The following is a 27,496-nucleotide window of genomic DNA, read 5'->3' as shown; positions in this document are numbered from 1 at the left end:
TGGGTCCAAAGACTTTGTACACTCAGTTTGTTAACGTTTAAGGGACAAAGGATCCAGTTGAGGTTGTATTCGCAGCGTCGGATCAAGTCATAATGGGTCTGATACGACTTGGTCAAGTTTAAACGTACTTTTTTACTGATAAAATATAGGACCTGTTTGGAACCTGAGTTTTTTTTGGAGTTTGTCTAAAACTTTACTGTAGTGCATTGTAGAAGTTTTTCAAAAAATTTTATTGAAGTTTTTGTAAGGTGAAAATTTTTTTTTCCTTTTTTTTTTTTTCTCTTTCTCTTTCTCTTTCTTTTTCTTTTCTTTTCTCTCTTCTTCTTCTTCTTCCTTCTCCCTCCCCCTTCCCTTCCCCGTTACCTCTGCATTTCCTGTTCCCAGCAGCCATGGCCCTACCATTTTTTTTTTCTTTCTTTTTCTCTTTCTTTTTCTTTTTCTTTCTTTCTTTCCTTTTTCTTTTCTTTCATCTTCTTCTTTTTCCTTCCTTCCCCCTTCCTCTTCCCTCGCGGTACCAGACGAACCAGCAGCCCCTCTCCTCAAATTTTTTTTTCTTTTTCTCTTCCCCTCTTCTCCCTCTCTGCTCCCCTCTCCCCCTCTACTCCCCTTCACCATCCCCCTCTCCCTCCCAAAACAGAGAACCAGCAGCCATGGCACCTACAATTTTTTTTTTTGCTTTTCCTCTCCCCCTCTTCTCCATCTCCCTCTCCCATTCTCCTCCCCTTTCCTACTCCCCTCCTCTTTTGCCCAATCCGGTCGTTCGACCAGATCGCAGCTAAGGAATTGGGAGGGTAGCCAGGGAGGGGAGGGGAGGGAAGGAGAGGGGGAGGAAGAGAGAGAGAAGGGAAAAAAAAAAGGGGTAGGCCGGCGCCGGAAACAGCGGCGGAGGTGGTGGTGGCCGACGGTGGAGGGGTGGCCGGCGATGAAGGTGTGGTGGATAGAGGTGGGGGAGAAAGAAAAAGAAAAGAGGAAGTTTTTTGTTTATTAGATATTTTGAAGTGGGTAGGTTAAAAATTTGATAAGTTTTTTTGGGTTCCTGTAGTTAAAGTTGTTAAAAAATTAATAGCTAAAAACTTGGCCAAAAAACTCGGTGTCAAACAGGCAAATAATACGGTGGGTGCTGGAGGAGCCAACGAATGGAGGAAAAAAAAATACTATAAATAATTATTCTATTTAAATTGAAGATTATTCAGAAAACTTTTTCAGAATAAACATAAGGGGTTGGTTTGAGCAGTCTTTGCGTATGTACGGATGCGCAAAATTTTCAAAGCCAGACACCGGGAGACAGAAGACATGTAAAATGTACGTGGGAGTTCACCAGCCAAAATGGTGATGCTGTTTCTGCAACGCATGCATAAAGACATGATTTGTTATTCACCAGCCCTTCGTGTGGATTTAAGACAAAGGGGTGTAAATTTAAGCCCTCCGTATTAGTTGACGCATACATTTTGTGTTGACTATGCGAATTTTGAGCAAAGTTTGATGGATAAAGTATTATTTTTCATTCTTTCCTACCTAGAAAAAAAAAAAAAAGAAGCCTATTTTGGGGTAACTACTTTACTGCTAGAGACTTTTTTACCGTTTCTTCTCCTTAGTATTTTTCTTTTCTGTTCTATCCTTTTTTTTAATATCTAACGTGTCAAATAATATCCTTCCAATATTTACTATCATCTTATCTATAAAACTTATCACTTCTACGTAATTATCACTACACCCTTCCCATGTTAATCCTCCACTATTGTAAGTAATTAATCTTTTTCCTTTTCCAAAGGATTCATTTGTAAGTCATTCATATTCATTATTTTATATATTTTCCCTTTTGATTTGACTATTGTACATGTGTATGGACCTGTTTGGCAAACAAGTTTTTTGCCAAATTTATTTGCTACAAGTTTTTCAACAACTTTAACTCCACTAACCTTAAAAAGTTTCTCAAAATTTTTAAACTATACATTTCAAATTATCAAAAAATTTATATACTTCAAAAACATTTTCTACATCTTCTACGATAAGTTACAGTAAAGTTTTAAATAAACACCCAAAAAATTCATTTGTCAAATGGCGCATATATTTCTTAACTATTCTTCATTTGTTTTTTTAGTCTATCACAATTTTTTTTTTGTCTGTTCAACGGACTGCACAGTGCCTGGAGCGTGCCTCTTTTACTAGCGTATAAATTTTCCCCGCGGCCTGCTTCCGGAACTCTGATCCAAAATACGTCCAGTCTTCTCAAAGCCCTAAAGGGTATTGTCAAAAGCCTAATCCAATTCTATCGGCCCAATCGTAAATTTTCAGGTGAGGGGAGGCCCAACAGTACGGGGAAGCCTCCTAAGCTTCTGAGATCAGATTCCGGGTAGTTCGATGGGTTTCATTTCGTTTTCGTTCCCACTTTCATTCCTGAAAGAGTGAATCACTCCATCATCTCGTCTCTGGGACTTCAATCGCACAATCGAAACGTCGTCGGAATGGCCGGAGGAGGACATGGACACGGCACTACTTTCAAAGGCATCACTGTGCACCATCCCAAGCGGTGGCACGCGGTCACCGGAAAGGGCATGTGCGCCCTTATGTGGTAAAATTTCCTATCTCAGCACCATTCTTTTGGTAAACATAAGCCGATGAAATCACTTTTCTTCTTTTAGCTGCTGTAATCGTAACTAGATGAGTGTGGATTTTTTTTTTTTTTGTTTTCCTTTTGAGTCACTTTAATTAGGCTAATTGTTACTTCTGGATGTGACTGTTTTGTTGGTTGGGTAATTAAAGTTTAAGCCTTTTCGTCTTCATTGCATTCTTTTGAGGATCTGGAACCTCTCTTTCCTTTGTAATTTCTTAATTATGTAGGTTAGAGCCGTACAAATTAAGCTATAGTCTCAAAAAATGAATACCTCAGTAGATGCCCCAGGGGCCGCACGTAATTAGAAGAAATAAGAAAATTTTCACATGCCATTGTTGATACGTGGATGCACTAAAGGAGGCATCCTTCACACCCCCACCCCCACCCCCCTCCCTTTTTCTTTTGCTTGCGAGCAAGAACTGGTATCAAGATGATGCTACTGTTGACTTCAGATTAAAGACTAAAATGTTTTTTTTCTTCGTTGTCTTAATTCTCAATTTTGAGGGATTGATCGATTCCTTTTTAAGATTTCTTTCTTGTACATTCTTGTCAAGTTTGGCTTTTGTCCTTGCGGTAGTCTTAGTTTGATTTTGACATTTTTGCAAAATAATATACGTGTTTGGTGGGAGGAATAACAAATGGGTGACACTTGGCATGCTAAATAAAAATCGCATGCTTGAATTGCTTTCTGTTTTCTTGTGATGCTGGCTTCTTGTGGATTTACAATATCAGGGCTGGTTATATATGATGAAACAAAATAATTCCTTGCTATTTTTAGTAGTGGTAGGTGGTCAAGTCCGATTGCTAGGTCATTGATGGGATGCATCTAGAGGAGATATACATATTACAACAATAGAAGATGCAAAGGCTTTGGTCTTGTGATTTAAGAGTTGTTACATTCAGTTCCTCTCTTTCTTTAAATTATGTGTTATACTATCCATGGCGTCCATTGTGTTTTCATGTTTTCTGTAACAAAAATCGGTTTTTGAGAAATTCCCAATTTTTGTTACTCACAAGTATGTTGTTGCTCTAGTTATATTGCATCTGTTACCTCTGACGTTGTAGTTACATTGTTGATGGTTTCTTCTTTTTAGTTTTCATTTCTGAACCAAGTTAAAGATATTATGTATCCTGCTTTTTTGGTTCCATAGTTTGATATTTTAGGTGCAAAGTTATAGTGTTTGTGACTGAATAACAATGGTTGGCGTAAAAGCTTAACTTCTACCTTATAACTATTTTTGTTGTATAATACTGGCTTGCAACTTGCGACGAAAGTGTAACGTCTACCTTTATTTTTGTTGTACAATACTGGCTTGCAACTTGACTTCAGTCATATGGGTTCCCTTGGTGCTAAGTCATCATTTCTTGGTAAAGTAGATTCCCTGAAGTAATATGATATTTGATAGTTTCATCTCACTGTATTTGAAGAATATATCCAAGGTTCAGGTGAACAAATGTTTCTGTGGTTAAATATTCTTGTACATAAATTCAACTCTGTCTCAGATACACGTTGAGATAACTGGTGATAATAGGAGAACTTCATTTTTATCTCATTTAGTTGATGAAAGGTTGTATTTTGGGTTCAGATAGGTCAGATATGTAGAAAAATTAGGACTTGGATCATGTTACAACATGCAGACTAGCAGATAAGTACAGCCTCACAGGGATGCTGGAAGTAGTTACTTTATCTTGTCTATATGACAACAAAATTTTGTTTACATAACCTTGAAATATGAATTTGCTCAGAATCATCATCCTTCTCACTTTGGATCTTAGCCTCATCAGACTATCATTGTCATGTTCACATACACACACACACATATATATATTTTTTAATTATGAAATTTGATCCGATTGTGTGTGTGCCACAATTTTAAGCACTGGTCATGAAGAGAAGTTAACCCTTTAGAATTGTAAATGCATAAATTAGTGCTGTTTCTCAAGTATATGGAACATATTTGAGTTTCATATCTGAACTTGTAGCAGATTGTTTTGGTGCACTGTAGTATAAAATCTACTTGTCCAATTTCTCAAGAGCCCAAGTGTATATCATTTTCAGAAGCACAAGTTTTTGTCATGCTGCTATCCTGTTTTTGTTTTCACAAATGCTATGTTGACTCATAAAATACTTGTTTGCTCTCTCTGCCTCTCTTCTTCTCTTTATCCCCTGCCCCCCCCCCCCCCCGCTCTCTCTCTCTCTCTCTCTCTCTCTGTGTCTATAAATATATATATATTACTGCATAAGAAGGCTTACAGTGCCAAATAAAACATTCTTTAGCTTCTGAGGCATAGTAATTATAATAATTCTTTCATAAGGTAGCAGTTGATATAATTGTAAGAATTTAAACTATATAGTATCACAATCAAGTTAACACTTCAATTGCCCATGTTACTGCAATTTTGAAGCTGACTTGGATTTCTTGTTGGTTGCATATATCAGGTTTTGGATTCTATACAGGGCCAAACAGGATGGTCCTGTAGTGTTGGTAAGCTTTTAAATGCTCTTTTCCTTCTAAATCTTCCATGATAACTGTGCCTGTTAATTACACTCCCTGTTGATTTACTTGGTACGCATTAAAGGGCTGGAGGCATCCTTGGGAAGGTCATGGCGATCACTCACATGATCATGGGCATGAACATTAGCTAAGGTAACCCATTTTGCAGTACGCTTGGTATGTTTTATCACACAAAATGGAGAGGCATTTGAATTATTTTTCAGTGTCTTGCATCAGTTAAAATCTGGACTTTGTCTCATTCTAGAGAAGTTGAAGATATTATGTACAATCTTTGGGTGTATGCAGTGTTGATAAAGTTGCTGAAAGTTTGGTGCTCTCTCTGTATATCTTTACGACGTGTTAGCAGTGTGTATCTTTTGTAGGTGTCTTTTTGACAAGCGGAGAAGCAGAAGTGAGAACTTTCTGATGTGCTCGTGCTGTGAAGGTCTTTTGGGGGGATTTCTCATGCAGTTGCCTATCGGGTTAAATGTTTGAAAGGAAAAACATTCTGAACTTGATGATGTAATGCACTGGTTTCCATATCCTGTTTCCTAAGATAGTTTTCCTTTAAGAAATAATGCAGCTTTGGAATATTCTGCAATGGAATTATGTGTCCTCGTAACTGAAGTATTTTCAGTTGAAGCATCTGACTTTGATCCGTGACTCTGGGTCTAGAGCAGTTGAAGCTCATTAAACGTTGTACTAAATACAAATTTGTAAGCATCTGACTTTGTTCCCTTTTTTTTTTTTTTTTTCTTGGCTGCAACGATAACATTCTTATAATCTAGCCCATCCTATTCTAAATGCAGATCTGATTTAGTCCAAAAAGGATTCTCTGTCATCTCTTTTGAATTTTTTCATTGCAGGTAGGGTTCGAACTCTCAATTTTTTTTTTTTTTGTTTGATGGTTTTCTTTTTTTCTTTGTGATAGAGCCAAAGTAAGGATAGCTGGTACTACCATCAAAGACGCTCTGTTGTCTGAATCGACTTATCAAAGTGATTAGAGATTAGATTTGATTGAGCTTGGCAAAAGTCTTGTTCGGTGAAATTACAAAATTGAATAACAATCATAAAAGGACAATAATAATGCAAGTCTACTCGGAAGTCAAAACAAGGAACTACTTGGGCGGCAATCTGAGAAAAGAATTACTGCTAAAGCGCAATCTAATTGGTCTTAAGAGCTTGCTCCTTATTCTTCAATCATTGGACAATTCAAGCTAGACAAAATTCGATGTCTAAAATCTTTAAGTTTGCGGCTAATAGGAAATCATCAACCAGAGGTTTTTAGTTGTGGAGAAACCCAATCGTCTGCAAACGAAATGTTCATAAGCCAATTTGATAAATTTAGCAGCAAAATGCTCCAGCTTACACGGAAGATATTGACCTTGCTATATACGGAGGCCAATTGTAATAGACTTCCAAACGTACCTCTTGTCCGGCATGGAGATTAATGCGAATGAAAGCAAGACAAATTCATGACGCCGAAGTTATCATCAAAGAAGTGCTGCAATATATGGGTATAATATTTAATTATAAAGAATAAAGTAATCAATGTTGAAAGCTTCTTCCGGCTGAAGAGTAGGTTGCCGGAAGTGGCCAGCCGCGAGTCGCAACTTGCAACTGGGCAAGCTGTATGCTAGTGGGCGGTGAGTATGTTAAGAAGCGATACTCTAGTCTGAATCAAACGCTTGAAAATGCAGTCCAACTCTTCTTCAAGATCATCAATGGCCATCTCCACCGCCTGCATTCTTTTACTAGCTTCTTGCAGCATGCTCGTGTCACAATTTTCCCACCACGAACTTAGGCTGTCCACACGACTTAGCCTGGCCTCGAAAAACCCTCTATTCGATTTACTGTGCCGCTTCGCATTAGGCATGGACATGAGTGACATTAGGGACTCCACGATGGCCATGGTGGCCATTCTCACTTGTCTCAGCACATTGACCACAGCAACAAGGTTATGGTTCAAGGATGACGAGACATCTGATGATGATGATGACGATGAGTGGATGCATTTGTTCTTCATCTCCTTCAACGAGTGCAGCCGCCTTAGCATGGCTTTCTTCAATTTCTTTCTTTCGAGACTGTAGCCGGAGAATTTGTTTGCTGCTCCAGCTGCACTGCTGTCGGCGATGCTTACTCGTCTTCGGAAAGCCGATTGAAGGTCATGCAGATGGTCTTTGGCGAACGAGAGAACATCCCTGGTGTTGCCGCAAGTTTCCAACATTCTCAGGGACGCTTCTGAAACCTCGTGAACCCATCTCTCTTGTTTATGCCCAGCAATTGCCCTTTTGGTGATTCGCGAGTGAAGCGAGTCATTAGCCGAATCGTGCAAGTCTCTAAGAGCAAGAAAATTCAGGCGTGTCATTTCGCAAGCAGATGGAATTAATTAACCAATTAGACCCCTACTGTGGTCTGAAGATTGTACTAATTAAGTACTCATCAATCCTTCCTAGAATTAGCAACTTATACAGCTTAGCTCAGGCGATCTAGTTTTCTGAAAAGAAACAGCTGGTGGTCAATTGACGTGATTAGATCTCCTGCAGCCAGGAAAAGGACAGAGGAAGTATCCTTCCTTCGTGGAGGAGTCCGTACCGACCTAATTTGTCGTACGCATACTAGGAACAGCTAAAGGATCAAATGTTGTCTGGAGGAAACTTCCAACGCTGTTGAATGGCAGTACTTATTAGATTAATGACACATTAGTTGTTGGTGAATTTGGGTCATAAGCGGCTCTGCCAGCCTGTGTCAAGCAACCGTTGCCATGCAGACCAGACGACCTGGTGTCTGCAAATCTAATGTGCCTATTAGCTATTATATCACATCACGACTTCGTTTTCTATCACATACGAGTCGACATAAAATCTTGGATTAAGATCCTTAGAGTCAGCGGCTGAGGCTCCAAGAAATTCTTGGAGTATAATTTTTTGACCGGTTTTTTGTTTTCATGAGTTTCTTATTGCCAAGTAATGCACACCTAATAAGTAAATATAACTGTGAGAACAAGGCTTCTATCATGGGCAACGTCTGTGCAGGAGTACTAGGCTTTTGAGAAGTTAAATTGGCCTAATCGAGATGGGAGCTGGCTGATTGAGCCCATTCTCATGAAAACAATACAACACTAGTAGTTTGCTGGTACTGGGCCGGACACTTATCTCAGACGAAGCCGATGCCAACTTCCTTTGTCAAGCTTACGTGCGAGTGTGGGTTGTGTTCTCTTATAAAATAAATAGGGGTGTTAATTGCGGTTTTTGAATTGGATTTTGGCTCAAATACATAATTGTATGACCTGAGTTTAATATGATCTAATCTCGACTTATATTTAATTTGGGTCTAAAAACTTTTCCCAGTCGAACTAAAGCTTAGATTTAGCAGACTCTTTTTGGGGCCCTAATTATGAAAGTGCGATCCAGCAAAAGAGTTGGCTAAAATTACTTTGGTGCAATTTTCATTTTCCATGTGTTCATATGCATCATTCGGCCGCCAAAGAATTGTGCACTTAAAACAGGAGCATTCGATTCAAAAACAAAAAGACGTTGAATCATCTTCTATCATCTTACGCCAGAAGGAGACCCCGTCACATTTTCAAGGTCCCCAGCTTCGGCAGAAGCCCCGTGCCAACTTCCATCTTGCTCCTCAATCGACCCATCCTCCTCCCACCCCACTTCAAGAAGACTCTTTTCTCCCTCCAACGACCAGCCATAATAATAATACTAAAACCTGGGAAAATTGTCAACATCTGCACTGCACGTGTAACATTTTCCATTTAACTATGTCTCATGAATTGTCGCTATAGTAACCGAAAGCTGCTTCACTATAAACTCTCTCTCTTCTGTGTATGCTATGTATGATGATGAACCGTCGCTTAAGTACGTCGGCTCATTTTGCAAAACAGTTGGATAAGCGATTAGCTCTCTCTCTCTCTCTCTCTCTCTTCATTCATGGAATCTATGATAATGATAGAAGATTTTTGACAAAAAAAAAAAAAAAAAAAAGATAGAAGATATATGACATGCATCACACATACATCAAATATGAGAAATAAACAAAGCATTTGGATAATGATTTAGGTTTTTTTTTTCCAGAGACGACAATTATTGTATAATCTATACATTCTAAATTAAAGGGGAGGGGGCCTAAAGAAGTTGTGTTTCGGGCTTTCAGGTACATAGATCTTACTAGATTAAGGGAGTGGTTTAGCATAATTCTTGAATTTTTTTTGTTACAGGTAAGATTTGAACCCCCACCTACAACCCAATGAAGGACTTAAAACCCTCCCTGGTGGCCATTGAACCAAGCTCAATGGTTGATGATGATTTAGGTTTACAGCACTGTTTTTGTTTTAAGATTACAAGAGACCTTTTCAAAATTTAGTGAGTAGACTACTTTTGAACAAATTTGAATACAAAGTAGTGTGTGTCAGACATCTCAACTTGTTCTCATAGAAAATTTTTTATAATGTTAACGTATAACTATAATTCGAACATTTAAATAAGCATCTCTAGCATAAGGTAATGTTACAACACCATGTAACAATTGTATTAAAAGCCAAATCCCCTTCTCCTTCTTCCTTTCTTTCTTAAATGCTTGGTTTTCATTCCTCACTTCTCTTGTCCGGAATTTTTTTTTAAATTAAAAAAAAATTAAGTGAGAACGAAACCCTCCCCCCCCAAAAAAAAAGGAGTAGGGTCCCACCTTGCCGACTAAAATTCTTATCTTTATTAAGGTCCTAAATGAATGAAGTTCATATGTACTTTAATGCTAAGAGCATCCACAATGCTATTACACCTTGTGGAGTGTAATCCACATGTCACGTCAGCATTCTACTTTCTCCTCTTTTATTACACTTTCACTCACAATGGATTACACTCCATAAGGTGTAATAGCATGGATCCACAGTTAAATCAAATATTTATTTTAATAATGCATAACTCATATCCCATAAATAAATAAAGTAATTTTTAAAAATAATTTTGTTATTTTTAAAAAATAAAGTACTAACTTTCATTAAATTTTTTACATTTTGAATTTTTTATTTTCTAAAAATGATATTATTAATTTTTAAGTTTGAATAATATATCTTTTTCTAGCTTTCAAAAATAATATATGGTTTTTTTTTTCAAAAATAATTATCCAGGAAATTAAACAAATATTTGATACCTCAAATGCGAAGATATCATAATAATCCATACTTAATTAATAATTCGGAATGTAATTAGTTGAACTCCATAACATAATATTACATAATTTAAATCAAATAAAATACAAATAATAACAAAATGAATACTAGTTTTTATTGTCATTGCCTTCGAATCGTTCCCAAATATGCTAAAATGTGTTGTGTGCTGGTAAATTAACTGTTGAAGCAAAAATTGAATGTAATCGTTGGTGGCTAAAATTACTTTACATTTAATCATAGATCCCACCTTCTAATGGATTACACGCATCATGGATATGATTCGTCCATGATGCGTGTAATCTCCATGACACGGCTCCAATGGGAGACCGTGTCATGGAGTGGTGCAATGGCCCTCCATTACACCCGCGCTGCTGTTGCTCTAAGACGTTCTTTCTTCTGCTGTTGATATTGAACTGAGAGTCATTTTCTGATACAGCTACTTAGTTACTATATTGTATACGGAAGGAACCGGCTACGAGTCACAAGTATATTTTGACCCATTGCTATTGGATTGGTTTAGGAGATGTGAAAGTTGATATCTATACGTAGTCATAGACGTGACCCTTTGTCAACGAATTTCAGTGAAACACTCGAGTCAAAAGCAATAGCAAGCAAAAGCAGGTCAGTAAGTTCAGGCGAGGAATACAAACAACCGCCACGGGTTAGAAAATGCCTTTGATATGATACCATAGATAGATTGATTGCATAAATTTTTATAAATAGCCCATCAATACAACTGTAAATTAATAGTGAAATTCGAACCTACAATATTTTGTGAGAAAGCAACCTATCCTTCCTCAAATTGATGGTCACAATAAATCACAAGCCAACGATGTGCGCTTGCAAAGGGATCGAATTAATCTTGATGCGTGTTTGGGAATATTTTGTTATTTATACTCGTACCATTTGTTATATTATATAGTCTTATATATGAAAACTATATAATAATAAAAATAATAGTAGAAATGCAAATAATAAAAAGGACCGTGCAAATAACATTTTCCTATTTATATTGCAGTAACGAACTGTCTATTCTAACTAATGTCGTGGGAATATTGAATAGCAACTATCTATGACATGTCTATGGCTAAAATTTGAACACATTGGCTCGTCTAGGAGTGGAGCTTTAGCCGTGTATGAGAATCCACGGCAACAAAATATAAACATGGATTTTGTGCTTTCAGCATTAATCAAGACAGTATATAGAAGTTGAAATTTTAGCATACATGTAGATTGCAAAATTTTACTACAATGATTAATTAGTGTTAAAAGTGATTACCACTACAATATCATATTTAGAAGGTGAAATTGATGTCTTAAATTTTAATGGGTCCCAACTCCCAAATTCCAATTTAGCTGGAAGGGAAGAAAGACGATGGAGTAATAAAAAAGAAAAAGAAAAAGTAGAAAGTGGAAATTATCCGGCAAAGGGATCCACGTGGCAATAGCAATTCCAGCATTGAGCATTCATCCAATCATGATTCGTTCACTCTGCTTCCGGCGGGTCCCATTTGTGGATGTTGTTCCGTGTTCCTTTTCGGTACCGCCTGGTGAGTGGTGACGTATTCCTGGGTGGGGAGCCACCCCAACGGACCCTCCTCCCCCAACGCCCAAAAAAAAAAAAAGAGAGAGAGAGACTAAAATTAATATACTATATACCCCTTTCTTGACCATATATACGTACACACAGGAGAGACATAAAGTCACAAAAAAAACGCATAAATACAGGACCATACAATGCATCCTTTAGTCTTTAAATCCATACCCCCCCAAAAAAAAAAAAAAAAGCCACAAGGCATATACATGTATATATATATATACACACACACACAGAGAAAAGCCTAAAAGGAGTATTACTAGCTAGATGAGATTTATGGAGGATGAGGAAGCAGCCAAGTCAAGGTTCAGGAGGGTTTGTGTGTTTTGCGGAAGCAGTTCTGGCAAGAGGAATTGCTACAGAGATGCTGCTCTTGAATTAGGCCAGGAACTGGTATACTACTGCCCCACTTCCATAAAGATTCCTCTGATATTTTATGTCTACTTACAGGATATACTCCACCCGCCACTGCTACATGGGAATGAATGAACGAGAATCGTAAACAAAGATTTGACATCAAATTTTTTGTGGGTTTTCTTTCTTTTCTGCTTTATTGTGTAGGTTGCAAGAAGGCTGGACTTAGTTTACGGTGGAGGCAGCGTCGGCTTAATGGGATTAGTATCTCAGGAGGTCCATCGTGGTGGGAGACATGTCTTGGGGTATTTACCTTAGATAGACTCGAAACCTCAAAACAAATTTTCTCATCATGTACAGATAGATAGATGTCTAGATTCATTCTCTCCTTGCTGGGTTGGCCGTTTGCTGACTTGATTCTCATTGTTTCTCTACTTGTTGTTTTGTTCGTCCTCAAGAGTTATCCCAAAGACCCTGATGTGCAAAGAGGTGAGTCAATTTCTTGGACCAATAAACAATTATTACGGTACTCCAATTTGGCATCTGATTTCAATTAGTTCATCATGCATCATGCTTTTGATCCATTGCTTATTAACCATCTGAATCTGTTTATGCATCAGATAACTGGTGAAACGGTGGGGGAGGTACGACCTGTAGCAAACATGCACCAAAGAAAAGCAGAAATGGCCCGCCAATCTGACTGTTTCATTGCCCTACCAGGTACGTACTACTCAGCAATACTGCTAGCTAAGCTAAGACTCTTACTACTGTCTTTTCTCTTCTTCTTTTTTTCTTTTAATCAAGTCTTGTGACTCAGTGCTCATGAGAACCCTTTTAACAATTCACATACATACATACATATATATATATATATATATATATATATATATATATATATATATATATATATATATATATGATGATGATTAGGTGGATATGGAACACTGGAGGAGCTATTGGAAGTCATCACATGGGCCCAGCTAGGGATTCATGACAAGCCTGTAAGCACATACTATATAACACTGTATTTTTGGTTTGGCCAAATCTGGACTCCCACCTTCTATCATTTTCTTTCCCTTCTTCAACTCCATCATGGCCTATATTATATGCTTAGTTACCACTCAGTATTGCTAAACTATTTCGATTAGCATCGTGGAGCTGGTTTATAACCCGACATATGTTCATATGATAATAGGTGGGACTGCTAAATGTGGAGGGCTACTACAACAACCTACTAACCTTCATAGACAAGGCTGTTGAAGATGGTTTCATCAAACCTTCGCAGCGCCACATTATTGTCTCTGCCCCAAACGCTAAGGAGCTTGTTCAAAAACTCGAGGTACCAAAAGCCTTGCTTTTCCAACTTGTGGCCTTGTAATAGAGGAGTAGCGTAGCATATATAAATAATTACTCAATTCATGGTTTTTTTTTTTTTGATGGTATTTTGGGTCCAATTATTTTGATGCTGTGCTGGGTTAGGAGTACGTGCCCGTACATGATGAAGTGGTGGCCAAGGCACGGTGGGAGGTTGAACAGGTGGAGCTCAACGCATCTTTGCAGTCTGAATTGGCTCGTTAGCTAGCTGTGGCTACAAAAGACAAAAATTACTTGTCTGGCATTTTTTAGCTTCGATCTCTTTCTTTCATGGGTTTCTTTTTTTGCCCCCTGAAAATATCTGTAACTAAGCTACTAGGGCTCAATCTACGTTTGCTCCTCCTGAAAATTGTATTTATTGCTTAGGGGCTACAACAAGGAAGAATTGGTACAAAGAAGAGGAGAAACCTAGGTTGTGATTTAGGTTGTTTGCTGTTTCTTTGCGGAAAGAAAGAGGAAAAAAAGAAAAGAAAAGAAATCTCATCTTCTTTCCTATACTGTTGTGTGCTAGAAAACCAAGTCAAATGGACCTGCAGGAATCACAAAATACAGCAGCTGGTCTTTCATTTTCCCAAAAAATTCCGTCTCTGCGTGTCTTGTGCCCGTGGCTTCAGGCTAAATGGTTTATACCTTCCGGTTGATTCGGACAAGGAAAATATTCCAATCAAATGTGGAGTTAAACTATTTATTAAGCAGTAGTGTCAGTCGAGCCGAAATACGGTAAAATAAGAACCCTCAGATACGGTAAAGCATTTCTTTCCCTGACAAATATTCGGAGGAAGTCTAGTAGTAGCCAGGACTAAATACTGAAAATAATTAATCCGATGAGTAGTACTATACTATGAGGTTGACGGCTTGACCAGAGGTTGACCAGCATTATCCCCAGGAACCGCCCAAAAAGCAACCAAGAAGAGGTCGAAGAAATAAATAGAGAAGGGTAGGTAAACCGGTAACTAATAGTACTAGTAAAAGGGATGGTGCTCTAAATTATAAAATCAGGTTGTGGGTTGGGTGCAAGGATCACAGGATAAGTTGGTGATAATTTGACAAAGGGTTTTGGAATTCAAGGAGTCACGATGAGAGCGAGCGACTAGTGACTGATGCGAGGCCCAAATCAGTGAACAACCCAAATTCAAACCCATAAAAAGAGATGCTACAAGAAATAAAAAAGAAATGTCCGAAATCTTGTGGCATGGCCAGGGTCCGAAAAGCCTATCAATCATTGACTCGTTGTAATGCGTTTGCCAGAGTTTCCCTTCCCGTCGGATGAGTCGAATGACCCTCTAGACTATAAAATCCACACTGGTTTTTAGCAGAAAAATGAATTGGCTTGAAAGTCGAAACTTCCCTTTCTGTTCCTTTCTTGATTCCATTCAGTTGCATGTAAAAGTCTGATTAAAAGAAAGTTGCTCAATGTTGTGTTTGGATTGCATTTTTCTGAATTTTTTTTATAGAAAAATTATTGTAATGATTTGATATCTGTGAGGTAAAAAAGCGATAGGAAAATGTGTTTACAAAAAACGTAATAATTTTTCGGCAGAAATTGACTGACCAAACTTTTTTTTTTTTTTTTTTTTTTGCCCTTTTAAGGGTGCAACTACTCCCAATTCGTGAAGTCATCTTTTTTTGTACCGACAGAGTACCCAATACCCACCATCAGGCATTATCGAAAGCCACGCTGAAATCAGTAATCTGCACTTTGGGCCTGCATTTACAAGAAGAAACGATAATGCAGCGGTTCCATTGTGGTAAGGAGATTAGCTTCAATTTTGAACATTTTAGACAAATTGTTATCCATTTATAAACACAGTTCTTTTTTTAAAAAAATCATTTTCTAAACCTCCAATTTTTTTACCCTTAAAAAACCTCATCATATTTTACCCACAAAACCACTCGTAAATATCCTTAACCATTGCAACTACCCAATTAACTTGAACCTTGTGAAAGAAATAATAATAAACCAAAATATTTTGATGATAAGTTTATAGTTCATGTCACGAAAAAAAAAATTATGTTGTTTTTATACTAGTTTCTGTAGATAACAAACTTTGTCCCAATTCGATTTGTCCACGTTTCAGGCTGTGCATAATATTTGAATTTAAACACAATATAGAAATTAAGAAATTATAATTAAATATATTTTTATTTATTTCAGCTTTTTTAAAAAAAATTAATGGGTAATAACTTTCCTTGTGAAATGATTGTAAATGAAAATCCGTACAAAATATAACAACCATATGTATTTATAAGATGATATACTAAATCTATTTCTTGTCCACCTTAAACACCAATTGGAAAACTAACGTGTTTACTGTTTAGGCAGCAAATTGAAAGATAAATAGTCCTTGATTGCTTGAAGTCTTGAATTATCTTATTTGGCATAATTTGTACGCCTTCTATTCCCCAGCACTCGAGCTCAATGTCTCCGCCTCAACATCAAGATCAAATCCCTCTGGCGTGATAGTGAAAAAAATACACTAATTCAATGGCCATTTTTAATCTATATAATATTAGTGAGGTCAAAGTGGTCAACATGGATATTCTTTACATATCCCGTTTTAACAATTATGTTATTAAATTCGAACTGGATAACGACTCGATTAAATTATTGGGTCAGGGATTAACTGGTTAAATTGGTTAAACCGTTCTAAAAAATTCGCTGATATTAGCATAATGTCATAATTATTTTTATATTTTATAAGTTTTAGAAATATTGAAATTAAGTTATTGGCTATATTTGACTAATAATAGAAAATGTTCCAAAAATATTAGATTTACAATCAAATATACACCTAATAATTATACATAAAAATGTAAGTTCATGGCTAAAATATGTTCATTCACCAAAAACCACTTGAAAAACTAAATTAAAACAAATTAATGCAAGTTGGAATAACTAATGCTAAATTGATAAGATCACAAGGATGAAAATATCTTGATTTGGAGATCATTCAAGAAAGCGAGTGATTTTAATACTTACACTATATGGGTGGCTTTTTTAATTCTTATTAATAAACGAATGTGTTATAATTTAGAGAACTCAAATTATGTTTGGGAGAAAAGAAAAAGGAAAAGATTGAGAATCGGGTCACCGATTTAATCGATTTTGACTGATTTTTTATCAAAAAAATTGGTTCATAACCGGATTGGCCGGTTCGGCCTGGCCTAACAACACTACCGGTTTATACTTCATTTTGCTGTTCGTGGGGCAAGAAGAAACGAAAAAATCAAAAATCAAAAATCAAAGCTCCCATTTCTGGTTAGCATTGAAAACACGTAGAAGCAATCCAAGCTACTCCCAAACATATGGCTTATGTTGAACCAAAAACCCAACTTTGATCGTCCAGACTTGTTTCACAAATTTTCTTAATACCCTTTCTCAAACTCTCATGGACAGATATATATATTCACTCCCTCCCCTGAAAAGTCCCCGATATAGTAGTTGAGATTCAATCACTTTTATCTTTCGCAGCTCCAACGTGAAACTCCCCAAGCTCACAAAAAGAAAGACTCGAACTTTACACTGAAAACTGCCAGCATAAAGGAGTAGTAAGCCTCAACTGCGTCTGATTCAACCAATTGAACTTCCCCTATGGCTTCTTCCACAGCCTCCAACTTCTTGGGTACTCAAATCTTCCTCTCACCTCCGACCCCAAAAACAACTAAATCTTTGCCCAGAAAATTTCTAGTTCCCCAATCAATCCTTGGAGGGAAAAAATCCAATAGTATTTCACAATCCTTGAAGGATATTCCATCAAAAGCCACACTAGCTGCTCTACTATTTTCCTCAATCAACCCACGAGCTTTAGCCGTGGATAACACTGCCCCGCCAACTCCGCCTCCGGTAATTCAAGCCGAAGCCCCACAACCCAGTCCTTCAAACCCATCTCCCTTTTCCCAAAATCTGATCTTGAATGCCCCAAAGCCCCAAGCTCAGCCCTCCACTGACCTCCCAGAGGGGTCCCAGTGGCGGTACAGTGAATTCTTGAATGCTGTCAAGAAGGGTAAAGTGGAGAGGGTAAGGTTCAGCAAAGACGGTAGTGCCCTTCAGCTCACCGCCGTGGATGGCCGCAGAGCTACCGTAATTGTGCCTAATGACCCCGACTTGATTGACATTTTGGCAATGAACGGAGTTGACATTTCAGTTTCTGAGGGTGATTCTGGCAATGGTCTGTTTAATTTTATTGGGAATTTGATTTTCCCATTTCTCGCTTTTGCTGGCTTGTTCTTCCTTTTCCGGCGGGCTCAGGGAGGACCCGGTGGGCCTGGTGGTCTCGGCGGGCCTATGGATTTCGGCAGGTCCAAGTCAAAGTTTCAGGAGGTTCCTGAGACGGGTGTGACCTTTGCTGATGTTGCTGGAGCTGATCAGGCAAAACTGGAGTTGCAAGAAGTAGTTGATTTCTTGAAAAATCCTGATAAGTACACTGCTCTAGGTGCTAAGATTCCCAAAGGGTGTCTTTTGGTTGGACCACCTGGTACAGGGAAGACTCTTTTGGCTAGAGCTGTTGCTGGCGAGGCTGGCGTGCCGTTCTTTTCCTGTGCTGCTTCTGAATTCGTGGAGTTGTTTGTGGGTGTTGGAGCTTCCAGAGTGAGGGATTTGTTTGAGAAAGCCAAGTCTAAGGCTCCTTGCATTGTGTTTATTGATGAGATTGATGCTGTTGGAAGGCAGAGAGGAGCAGGGCTTGGTGGGGGAAATGATGAGAGAGAACAGACCATTAATCAGCTGTTGACTGAAATGGATGGGTTTTCAGGGAACTCGGGTGTTATAGTTTTAGCAGCAACTAACAGGCCGGATGTTCTTGACTCTGCATTATTGAGGCCTGGAAGGTTTGATCGCCAGGTTACAGTGGACAGACCTGATGTCGCTGGCAGAGTCAAGATTCTTCAGGTCAGCTCCCTTTCTAGTAATCTACACGTTTTCATTCTGTTATTTTAGCAGCAATGTCATTGAAGTCATTATAATAGTAGCATGGACATAGACCGTGTGTGGTTGAGCATAGGCTTTAATTCGGAAGCAAGAGATGGTTGGAATCTAAAAGTGACAGATGCAAATGCACTCTATTTTGAAACACGCATCTTTAAGAAACATAGTCTGGGTTCTTTTTACAAGTAGATTGTGTTACAACGTAATATTTTGCTGTACCATAATGGAATCTGCCCAAGTTTGTCAAATACATTATTTGTAAATGCATTATCAGGGAGAAATATCTTCTGAATTTGATCCGCCTACTTGGTGTTCTGGATACTTGTGCAACTTTAGTGATTATGTGACAGAGAGAGTGTTGTTACTGTTCATGTCCTAAGTTGATTCTCAAACTCTTTCAATAAAAATCTAATGGGTTCCTGTAATGTCCGCCAACGACTAATTGTTTCATAGCATTCCTAATTGTACCATTAACATGTCTTGTGTTGCAGGTGCATTCCAGAGGAAAGGCTCTTGCCAAGGATGTGGACTTCGAAAAGATTGCCAGAAGAACACCAGGATTCACTGGTGCTGATTTGCAGAATTTGATGAATGAAGCAGCCATTCTTGCTGCCAGGCGTGACCTCAAGGAAATCAGCAAGGATGAGATTTCTGATGCTTTGGAGAGAATAATTGCTGGCCCAGAGAAGAAAAATGCTGTTGTCTCAGATGAGAAGAAGAAGCTGGTTGCTTATCATGGTATAGACGCATACTTTGCTGTCTATTGCTGATCTTTCAATTGTGAATTAGTCATCACATTGATGTAATGCATATGGTCTATCTGCTTTACAGAGGCTGGCCATGCTTTAGTTGGTGCACTAATGCCAGAGTATGACCCTGTTGCCAAAATTTCAATCATTCCTCGTGGCCAAGCTGGTGGTCTTACATTTTTTGCTCCAAGTGAAGAGAGGCTAGAGTCAGGACTATACAGCAGAAGCTACCTGGAGAATCAGATGGCAGTTGCCCTTGGTGGAAGGTTAGCGTGCTATGCTGCCCGCTTCCTTAAACTGATTTATCTGGAAGGAAACTTGTTTGTGAATTATAAGTAAAAGGATCCAATGCATCTGCATTGCTCGTATATTCCTCATTTGGAAAATGAGGATAGCTTATGACATATGCATACAAGAAAGCCACAAATAACATCATATCTAATCCTTTGCTTGTGTTGATATTCTTGTGGATAAGGAACCTTGCTTCTTCTTTTCTAGGAATTTACCACATGCATTTCTCTAAATAAAAATAGAAAAGGGGTTTTCGCACCTAATTGCTATTTAGTGTTTTTTTCATGTCCATGACTCAGCCCAGCCTGAGGGCGTTATTGATTTCATTCTCGCCTCCATCATGCAGGGTCGCTGAAGAGGTTATCTTTGGAACCGAAAATGTCACAACGGGTGCGTCAAATGACTTCATGCAAGTTTCACGGGTGGCAAGACAGATGGTTGAAAGATTTGGTTTCAGCAAAAAGATTGGACAAGTTGCAATAGGTGGACCTGGTGGCAATCCCTTCCTTGGTCAGCAGGTGCTTGTTTCCTTCAAAATTAGATATGTCCGACTGTTTTTGTAATAAAAGAATTTTGATTGGCAACCTCGTTTTGTTTAAATTGCAGATGTCTTCCCAGAAAGACTACTCTATGGCTACTGCCGATGTGGTGGATTCAGAAGTTAGAGAGCTCGTAGAGAAGGCATATTCCAGGGCCAAAGAAATAATGACCACACACATTGACATTCTGCACAAGCTCGCTCAACTGCTCATAGAAAAAGAAACAGTTGATGGAGAAGAGTTCCTGAGCCTATTCATTGATGGCAAGGCTGAACTATACGTTGCATAATTTAACTCTGAAGGCCCAAGCTCTGTTGTATTACAAGTATACACATTGAGAAATTATCAATTACTCTGACTAAAATTTTTTTGAGCATATACCGCAATTTTAAGTGTCTCTCCCCCTCTATTGTACATCTTTATATGGCAAACACCTCAAACCAAATGATACATTGCAACTGTCAATCGTTACAACAACACAATTGAATGAATCATGGCTATAAAAGAATATTACACGAAAGCACAATTATCCTCTCCCACCCCGTTGCTTCTTTTCCTCCAGCATAGCAGCCTCATTCAACATATCAGCCGCATCCTTGTGCATGTCGAGCTTGGCAAGGGCAACTGCCTGCATGTAGAATGCTGTAGACCAATCTGGGTAGACACATTGCGCTTGCATTGCATCTCGAAGAGCTGCGTCAGGTTGATCGCACATAAGATAGCAAAGGCTCCGTCGTGCATAGACGGTCGGGGAGACCATGGTGCCGACATCTACGAACTGCATATAAAACCAGAAAAAACAGATGTGACCACTGTACCAACAAGGAACTACTTGCTAATTTCTCTGGCCCGTATATTTCCTTTAATGAGAGAAAAGTACTTGATACTCAGGAAAACAGTGTGGTGTATGGCCGAGTTATCATGGTTTGATTGTAGTTAGCCATAATGAATCCTCAATCTTATATAATTATCAAGCAGAGCATCTGGAAAAAGAAAACCCAGGTGCTCTTCCATTCTAATATTGCAAGACCATCCAGGGGAAGGGGAAAAAATGTAAATTATTTCGCAATTTTTAACAAGAACCTACTAATTCGTAAGCATACTTTCAGACAGAGAAATAATATGATCCCAAAGTGAAAGATTATGGCATCTCTGTCAGAAACAGTCAACAATTTTTAACTCCTAGGCAATCAACGATGCAGAGCCAGCATACAATGGCCAAAGCCAAACACTGAACTCTTTTGCCACCAGAACAAAAGCAAAAATAGTATAATATTACCTGAGAATAACAATCTATCGCAGACCTAAAATCTTTGTCGCGGAATGCCAAGTCCCCACGTTTCCTTGCCTCCAACATATCTCTCATTTGCTGAGTCCATTCTTGGAAAGATAACTGCAGATTTGACACTGATTCCCTTAGAATATATATGTCTTAGGCAAGATACTATTGCATCTTATAGCGCAGATAAATTACCTCATTGGTACCCTCATCGTCTTTATAGTGTGTTGCTACCAAAATTTGATGGATAGCTGTGAGATCCATACGCGAACAGGCATCGCCCATTGGTGAAAGAGGGTGCTGTGGAGTTGCTGGTGTTTCATCATGCTTGGGAATTCCAAGCATCACATGTGATGGCACCTGTGCAAAATTTATAATTTATAAGTGCAAAGTGGAATAACAACCAGTAAAGTAGCATAACTACATCTAGGATACTGTGTTCTTAGTAGAATATTGAAGTGCTGGAATTTTGGAGACTCTTGGAAAGAGCTCCTAATGAGAAGTACATGATTATACACATATAGCTTGGAGTAAATCAAATAACCATACTCCAGCTCCCAAAATAACCAAACTTTAATGCTTAAGAGGCACATTACATAAGCAGTGGATATACCATAAACACATTTGGAAACTTAAATTCTTCAGTTCAAACTAAGAACACAAAAGGAAACATAAGATAACAAGGCCCAATTACTCATTCAATATGACCTTTTAAAGTCAGATTATAAATAACAACAGAAATAGCTCATCAAGGAATCAAATATCATTAACTTACATAGTACATAAGCAAACTTTAAAAACTTTAAAAAGTTCAACTTACATCAGATTTATTTTGCAAGGGAGCAAGTGTTGAGACAAGATCTTTGGTGTTTGGCCGATCCCTTGGTTCATATTGCAAGCATTGAGAAGCAAGATAAAAAACCACAGTTGCCTCTTCAGTTGAGAAGTTTCCCTCCAAATGTGAATCCATCAAGAGAAGTATGTTTTTGCCTCGTATCATATCTAGTGCCTGATCAATCATGGCATCCATAAACCGTAAAACAATTTCTCTAGGAAAAGCATAACCAAAAGACTCAAGGCACTCAGCCAATTACAGGTCGATATTTTCACCAAGCACAACATTAACTTTGAGGTGGTGATTCTTGTTCACCTCAAACATCAGATGCATTAAAACCATCAAAACTTTACGTGAAACATGATTTATTTTCTTTTGGGACGAAGACGGAGACAATTCACAAACGCTTTTTTCATGATGTTGAACTTTGATATAAATGAGTCTGTTCTGGTCATTCCTTAGCTAGCTATCTAACACTATGAGGCAGTCTAGAAAAATACTAACAAAGTGGATGTATACATATCCTATTCAAAGAATGAAAGCACAAAGCAGAACTGGAAGCAGAAGGCTAAAAGAAGTTTCACACAACCATGAAAAATGAGTTAGCCACGTAATCAGTCACTTCACAAGTCTAATTTTATCATTTCTTGACACACTGTGCACATTCTTTGAGCAGATATGCACTTATTAAGGATGCATCTAAAATCTACTCAGCACGTCCAACTGCCCAAGTAGCAAGTGAATGCCTTCATTCCAGTATGAATATGATACATATGTGTGTGTGCACACATACGTACATATATGATACATTTATGCTACAGTATGAATGTATGTAGAGAAAGGAATTTTGGAATAAAATTCCGCGAAACTCAGAAGGAACACCAGGAAGATGAGACAGTATTTTGTTATAAGCTACAAACAACTTACATGACTAGGAGGGATATGCTTCCCGCTTAGAAGATCTAGAAGGACAGTTCCAAAGCTGAAAACAACACTTTCTTGAGTGACCCTTCCTACATAAAACATAAGTTTGTGAATAGTCAACAATATCTCCAAAATCAAGTCAATACTGACCTCAAAATATGAAAACAACAAAGAAACCAGACATGCATTCAGATCTACAAAGACACTTGCTCAGCTAAAGAATATGTCATAATGCGCACTAACTGCTAATTCTCTAAAAGACAAACAGCATGTCATTGCTACTGAATCTTTGTCAATAAACACCAAAACTTGTACAGTAATTTCTTTGCTGGAAAATGGTAATATGACACTTATACAATCCCTGTTTCCGGCATTTAACAACCAGCCCCCACCCAATTTACATAGACCCAAAAAATTGGTGCTGATTCTTGAGCAAATGAGGGGCAAATTCCAACTTAGTTTTAATTTCATTGGCCATCAAGAAGCCATATCAAGAAGCTCAGAGAGATAATTAATTAACTACTCCTTTAATCAATTTACTTTCCAAACTAAAAAAGTAAGAGTCTACTTAGAATACAAAGCATTTTTTTAGCATGTCATTTCACTAAAAGGGTGCGGCATTAGCTATTTCTCATTTCCAATTATAAGACAAATAACAGAAAGGATAAAGTACTCACCATTTCTCAAATACTCAGGAGGCGTGTATGCTAGATTTGTGCTATAACTTTTACCATCCCGGCTGTTTTTCATTAATCCAAAACAAGAAAGCCGTGGATCACCATTCTGCCAAAGACAACCGCCACATTAATGCATTTCTCGAATTAAAATCTAGAGCATCTGCAGGAGTACTGCTAAGGGCCAATATGGCAAAAGTTTGCAATTGAATAATGATGGTCACATGTAACAATAAAACATATTTCTACATGAGCAGGGAATAAAGTCAAAAGATTCATAACGACACCTCATCAAAGAGAACCCTATATGCGTTCAAATCATGGTACAGTGGACGACCTTCTGTACTGCAATAATCCAGAGCCTCGGCAATATACAAAGCTACTCTTAAACGCATGGCCCACTCAAGAGTCTGGTTCTCCCCTGAGAAGGAAGTTAAAAAGTAACCATAGGAAATGATGCAATAAGAAACATTATATTACTCCTTATCAGCTCCAACAAGCTAGAAGAAACCATCAGATATCAACACGTGTTTTGCAGTTACATTGATATAGTTCCTAAAGGAAAGAACACAATACAAAGTATCTTACTAGCTGGAACTTAGAAATCAAAACAAAGAAGTGCTAAGCCACAGCCAGGAGGAACAGAAGAGCATGAAAAGGGGGGAAAGGGTGGATTTAGTACTCAAATAGTTGTGCTCGGAAATATCAAAGGACTTTTTGACATTCACTTGTCCCTCACAACGAATACATGAATAAATTAATGCTGACTTAATTTGCAACAATTCCTTTGATACATCCACATTTGATCTTAAAGTGGTAACATAATCTCCAAAATATGCCTTCATCCATTTGAAATGAAAATCATGTTCCAGAAATATGCTTATATTGCAAACAATTTAGAAACAAAAACAAGTCATCCAGAGCTCTTCTCTTTCATGTGGCTTCTCTCATTAAAAATCCTGTCTTTTGGATAATAATAGACCTCATACTTCTACCATATTCAATAAACCCCTGTCATTCATTTCAATAAACCCCTTTGATTAGAAAACTCTTAAAACAGAACTTATGCACGACACAAAAAGAACTCGTGCACCGACAAGAGGCAGCACCACTTTGAACCTATCCTCAGAAACCCCAGATAATAAAGCACCGAAACCAAAAACATTAATTCAAAACTAATGAAAAACACATTGTTTTTGAAATAGATACAACCCAATGAACCAAGGGATATTCGTATGATAGAAACAGGATTTGGTAAGACTAACAACAGCTGAACTAATAAGGTTAACTTCTCCAAAAGTTGCAACAGGAGATAAGCATATGCATAAAAATCGAAACACATACAGTGAAAAAGATGCTTGGCAAGGGTATCATTAGGCATAAATTCAGCTACAAGTAGCCTCTCATCTCCGTCGCTGCAGTAGCCTATCAAATTCGCCAGCCTCTTATGCCTCAATTTCCCAACACCTTTAGCCTCCTCCTATTAAAAAAAAAAAAAAAAACCAAAATAGACATCAAAATTTGTTCCTTTTTTAAAAAAAATTCTCCATCGGTTCCTTTTTTGAATCCCAAATAAAACCACTAAGAATCCCAAAACAATTGCACAAAAAGGAAAAGATTAAATCTTTAATTACTTAACAAGGAAGGAGGGAGGGAAAGAGAGAGTACTGCAAACTGTTTAGGGTCGGGCCAGGCCATTTTAGTAAATTTCTTAACAGCGATCCAGCGGCGATTCTGTAAGCGGCCTCTGTAGACCACATTGGGAGCCTTCTCGCCGCTCTCGGAGACAATGAAATCGGAGCTGAAGTTATTGGTGGCAGCTTTAAGCTCAGCTAGGGAGAACTCCGAGAAGCCTTGTGCGCCACCTCCTTCGGTTCCATTTGAAGAACGAGGATGGTGGGGTTGGCCGCCGCCAGCTCCACCGTAGTGGTGTTGATCCTTGTCTCGACGACGAGAGCCCATCGGGAGAAACGATTGGCAACAGCCCATAACTCAGTTGAGTTGAGTTGAGTTGACTCGACTAACTATAAAAAAACAAAAAGGACAAAAAAAAAAAAAAAAAAAAAACTCCCAAAACAAAAATAGGGGATTCCTCTTTTTCAATCCGCTTTTAACCCAGGAAGCAGTAATATGTCAGTAACTGCTAAGCTTTATACTAGGTAGAAAAAAAGAGTAAGCAGTGGCATCACATATAAAAAATGAGGATGCTTTATTTTGTTTCGGAATTTATTAAAGAAATGAATATATGCACATCAGTTTATAAAAAAAATACTACAAATACAGCTAATAGTAGTAGTACTATAAGAGTAGAAGGGAGTTGTATTAAAACAGTCAAACCATCATCGTGTTTTAAGGTACTAAAAGTTTGCGTTTTGTAGGACTGCTACTAGTAAGTACTGTAATTTTTAAGTGTGTGTTTGTGTGAATAGATGAACAGAACAACAAAGTGACAAGGCAGTGCGTGCGTGCGACAGAGGGCTCTAGAGGTGGCAAGGGTTTGAAGATTTAGATAAAGGGCTGGGGTTATCAGTTATGGTGGGGTGATTTCCAGATACCAAGCCACGATGATGATGATGATGATGATGAGGAGGTTGATGATGATGATGATGATGATGATGAAACTTTAGTGTGTAGCGTGTACACGAGGAGCTATCGCTGTCCCGGTTTGCCGTTTTTTCCTTTTCTCTCTTGTACCTCTTACCTTTTGTTAGGCTTTCTGCCACTTTCTGCAGCAGACAAAGTCTCTCCGTCTTTTTCGCCATTCTCTCCTCTGTCCATTCATACTAGTACTACTTCATAGTTCATACTAAACGTGTCCTGTTTTCTTGGCTTGTCCTTGTAAATTGAAAGCGGGAAATTATAGTGGGTATTTTTGTCATTACAAAATGATGTTTAAGGGCTACTTTTACATCATTGCATTTGTAAAGGCAAAAACTTGTGTGGGCTCGGTCTACAGCCGCTTTTGTAGACCGATTAGTACACAATTTGCCACATAATAAATATTCAATTGACTTAATTGTGGTTAACCTTTCTCACCAATCTCTCTATTCTTGGTTTTTTCCCCCCCCCTTCATTTCTCATATATGTAGAAATCAAAATCCGAGTCTCAACGCAATTTTCCAGTGCAAACATTTCTTCAACAAATTCCACCTCGCTTTGTATCATCTCCAAAAAGAAGAAGAAAAAAATTCTAAACCCCTAATCTTTGATACTTTCTTTTTCTTTTGATTTATTTGTTTTAATAATATTGGGTGTACAAGTGGGTTTTTCTCAAAACTTATATGGCTTAAAAACAATTCGAAATCCTAATCGTAGGTGCTACGATAAAGAAAGAAGACACCGGGGGAACACAAAGGCGGTGGCTGTAGGTTTGGTGGTTTTAATGGAACTAAGGGACAAGTTTCTCCGGTATGTCAGGAAAAAATGCAGATTTTGGGGTTGGAAAGGAAAATGAGTTTTTGAACCCCTAATGGCTATTCATATTCCTTGCAGATGCTGCTTTCTCCAAGAATATATTTTTGTGTAGATGACGTGGCAAATCTCATAACTCTAGGTCTACGTGTGGGTGGTGGACCGGGTTCACTCAAGTTCTTACCGCTTAGAGCTAGGCCTTTTTTATCCGGCCAACCAATTTACCATAATACCCCCGTTCCCATGTTCTACTATTT

The 27,496-nt window shown here is 38.2% G+C and overlaps 5 protein-coding genes across 6 annotated transcripts; 3 read left to right on the top strand and 2 right to left on the bottom strand.

The window, feature by feature from the left end:
- The first annotated feature begins 2,350 nt into the window (after nt 1–2,350).
- On the top strand, nt 2,351–5,832 carry LOC113712739 (NADH dehydrogenase [ubiquinone] 1 beta subcomplex subunit 2). 2 transcript variants are annotated; one of them, XM_027236287.2, is made up of 4 exons: nt 2,351–2,572; nt 5,055–5,100; nt 5,195–5,262; nt 5,477–5,832. In XM_027236287.2, exons 1-3 carry the CDS (start codon nt 2,466–2,468, stop codon nt 5,255–5,257), a joined length of 216 nt encoding a protein of 71 aa, XP_027092088.1. In that variant the 5' UTR covers nt 2,351–2,465; the 3' UTR covers nt 5,258–5,262; nt 5,477–5,832. The 2 variants fall into 2 exon arrangements, with proteins under 2 accessions (XP_027092088.1, XP_027092087.1); XM_027236286.2 differs by having other exon boundaries at nt 2,352–2,572; nt 5,493–5,832.
- A 768-nt stretch (nt 5,833–6,600) lies between these two features.
- LOC113712738 (uncharacterized) lies at nt 6,601–7,575 on the bottom strand. The gene has a single exon (XM_027236285.2). It carries the CDS (start codon nt 7,475–7,477, stop codon nt 6,746–6,748), a length of 732 nt encoding a protein of 243 aa, XP_027092086.2. The 5' UTR covers nt 7,478–7,575; the 3' UTR covers nt 6,601–6,745.
- A 4,418-nt stretch (nt 7,576–11,993) lies between these two features.
- LOC113711779 (probable cytokinin riboside 5'-monophosphate phosphoribohydrolase LOGL10) lies at nt 11,994–14,108 on the top strand. The gene is made up of 7 exons (XM_072069585.1): nt 11,994–12,278; nt 12,447–12,544; nt 12,698–12,728; nt 12,860–12,959; nt 13,170–13,240; nt 13,435–13,578; nt 13,719–14,108. Exons 1-7 carry the CDS (start codon nt 12,153–12,155, stop codon nt 13,815–13,817), a joined length of 669 nt encoding a protein of 222 aa, XP_071925686.1. The 5' UTR covers nt 11,994–12,152; the 3' UTR covers nt 13,818–14,108.
- A 2,941-nt stretch (nt 14,109–17,049) lies between these two features.
- On the top strand, nt 17,050–20,513 carry LOC140016083 (ATP-dependent zinc metalloprotease FTSH, chloroplastic). The gene is made up of 5 exons (XM_072069125.1): nt 17,050–18,501; nt 19,029–19,275; nt 19,369–19,552; nt 19,924–20,095; nt 20,184–20,513. The coding sequence occupies exons 1-5, from the start codon at nt 17,206–17,208 to the stop codon at nt 20,403–20,405; spliced, it is 2,121 nt and encodes a 706-aa protein (XP_071925226.1). The 5' UTR covers nt 17,050–17,205; the 3' UTR covers nt 20,406–20,513.
- On the bottom strand, nt 20,500–25,942 carry LOC140016084 (serine/threonine-protein kinase BSK1-like). Its single transcript, XM_072069126.1, has 9 exons — nt 25,497–25,942; nt 25,173–25,308; nt 24,116–24,249; nt 23,832–23,937; nt 23,158–23,243; nt 22,216–22,404; nt 21,591–21,755; nt 21,396–21,509; nt 20,500–20,894 (listed from the first exon to the last, which is right to left on the bottom strand). Exons 1-9 carry the CDS (start codon nt 25,815–25,817, stop codon nt 20,643–20,645), a joined length of 1,503 nt encoding a protein of 500 aa, XP_071925227.1. The 5' UTR covers nt 25,818–25,942; the 3' UTR covers nt 20,500–20,642.
- Between the last annotated feature and the right edge of the window lie 1,554 nt (nt 25,943–27,496).

The sequence above is a fragment of the Coffea arabica genome, chromosome 10c, assembly GCF_036785885.1.
Source record: "Coffea arabica cultivar ET-39 chromosome 10c, Coffea Arabica ET-39 HiFi, whole genome shotgun sequence".
Taxonomy (NCBI): domain Eukaryota; kingdom Viridiplantae; phylum Streptophyta; class Magnoliopsida; order Gentianales; family Rubiaceae; genus Coffea; species Coffea arabica.
The sequence above is the reverse complement of the archived record's forward strand: the minus strand, read 5'-3'. Positions and strand labels throughout refer to the sequence as shown.

Coding starts and splice junctions, on each gene's coding strand:
- LOC113712739 (XM_027236287.2), top strand. CDS start 2,466: ATGGCCGGAGGAGGACATGGACACGGCACTACTTTCAAAGGCATCACT. Junction 2,573..5,054: donor GGCATGTGCGCCCTTATGTG/GTAAAATTTCCT, acceptor TGCATATATCAG/GTTTTGGATTCTATACAGGG. Junction 5,101..5,194: donor AGGATGGTCCTGTAGTGTTG/GTAAGCTTTTAA, acceptor TACGCATTAAAG/GGCTGGAGGCATCCTTGGGA.
- LOC113712738 (XM_027236285.2), bottom strand. CDS start 7,477: ATGACACGCCTGAATTTTCTTGCTCTTAGAGACTTGCACGATTCGGCT.
- LOC113711779 (XM_072069585.1), top strand. CDS start 12,153: ATGAGATTTATGGAGGATGAGGAAGCAGCCAAGTCAAGGTTCAGGAGG. Junction 12,545..12,697: donor GGTGGGAGACATGTCTTGGG/GTATTTACCTTA, acceptor TTCGTCCTCAAG/AGTTATCCCAAAGACCCTGA. Junction 13,579..13,718: donor AGCTTGTTCAAAAACTCGAG/GTACCAAAAGCC, acceptor GTGCTGGGTTAG/GAGTACGTGCCCGTACATGA.
- LOC140016083 (XM_072069125.1), top strand. CDS start 17,206: ATGGCTTCTTCCACAGCCTCCAACTTCTTGGGTACTCAAATCTTCCTC. Junction 19,276..19,368: donor GAAGCTGGTTGCTTATCATG/GTATAGACGCAT, acceptor TCTGCTTTACAG/AGGCTGGCCATGCTTTAGTT. Junction 19,553..19,923: donor GCAGTTGCCCTTGGTGGAAG/GTTAGCGTGCTA, acceptor TCCATCATGCAG/GGTCGCTGAAGAGGTTATCT.
- LOC140016084 (XM_072069126.1), bottom strand. CDS start 25,817: ATGGGCTGTTGCCAATCGTTTCTCCCGATGGGCTCTCGTCGTCGAGAC. Junction 22,405..23,157: donor AGCATATCCCTCCTAGTCAT/GTAAGTTGTTTG, acceptor ATGATTGATCAG/GCACTAGATATGATACGAGG. Junction 21,756..22,215: donor CCTTGCAAAATAAATCTGAT/GTAAGTTGAACT, acceptor AATTTTGCACAG/GTGCCATCACATGTGATGCT.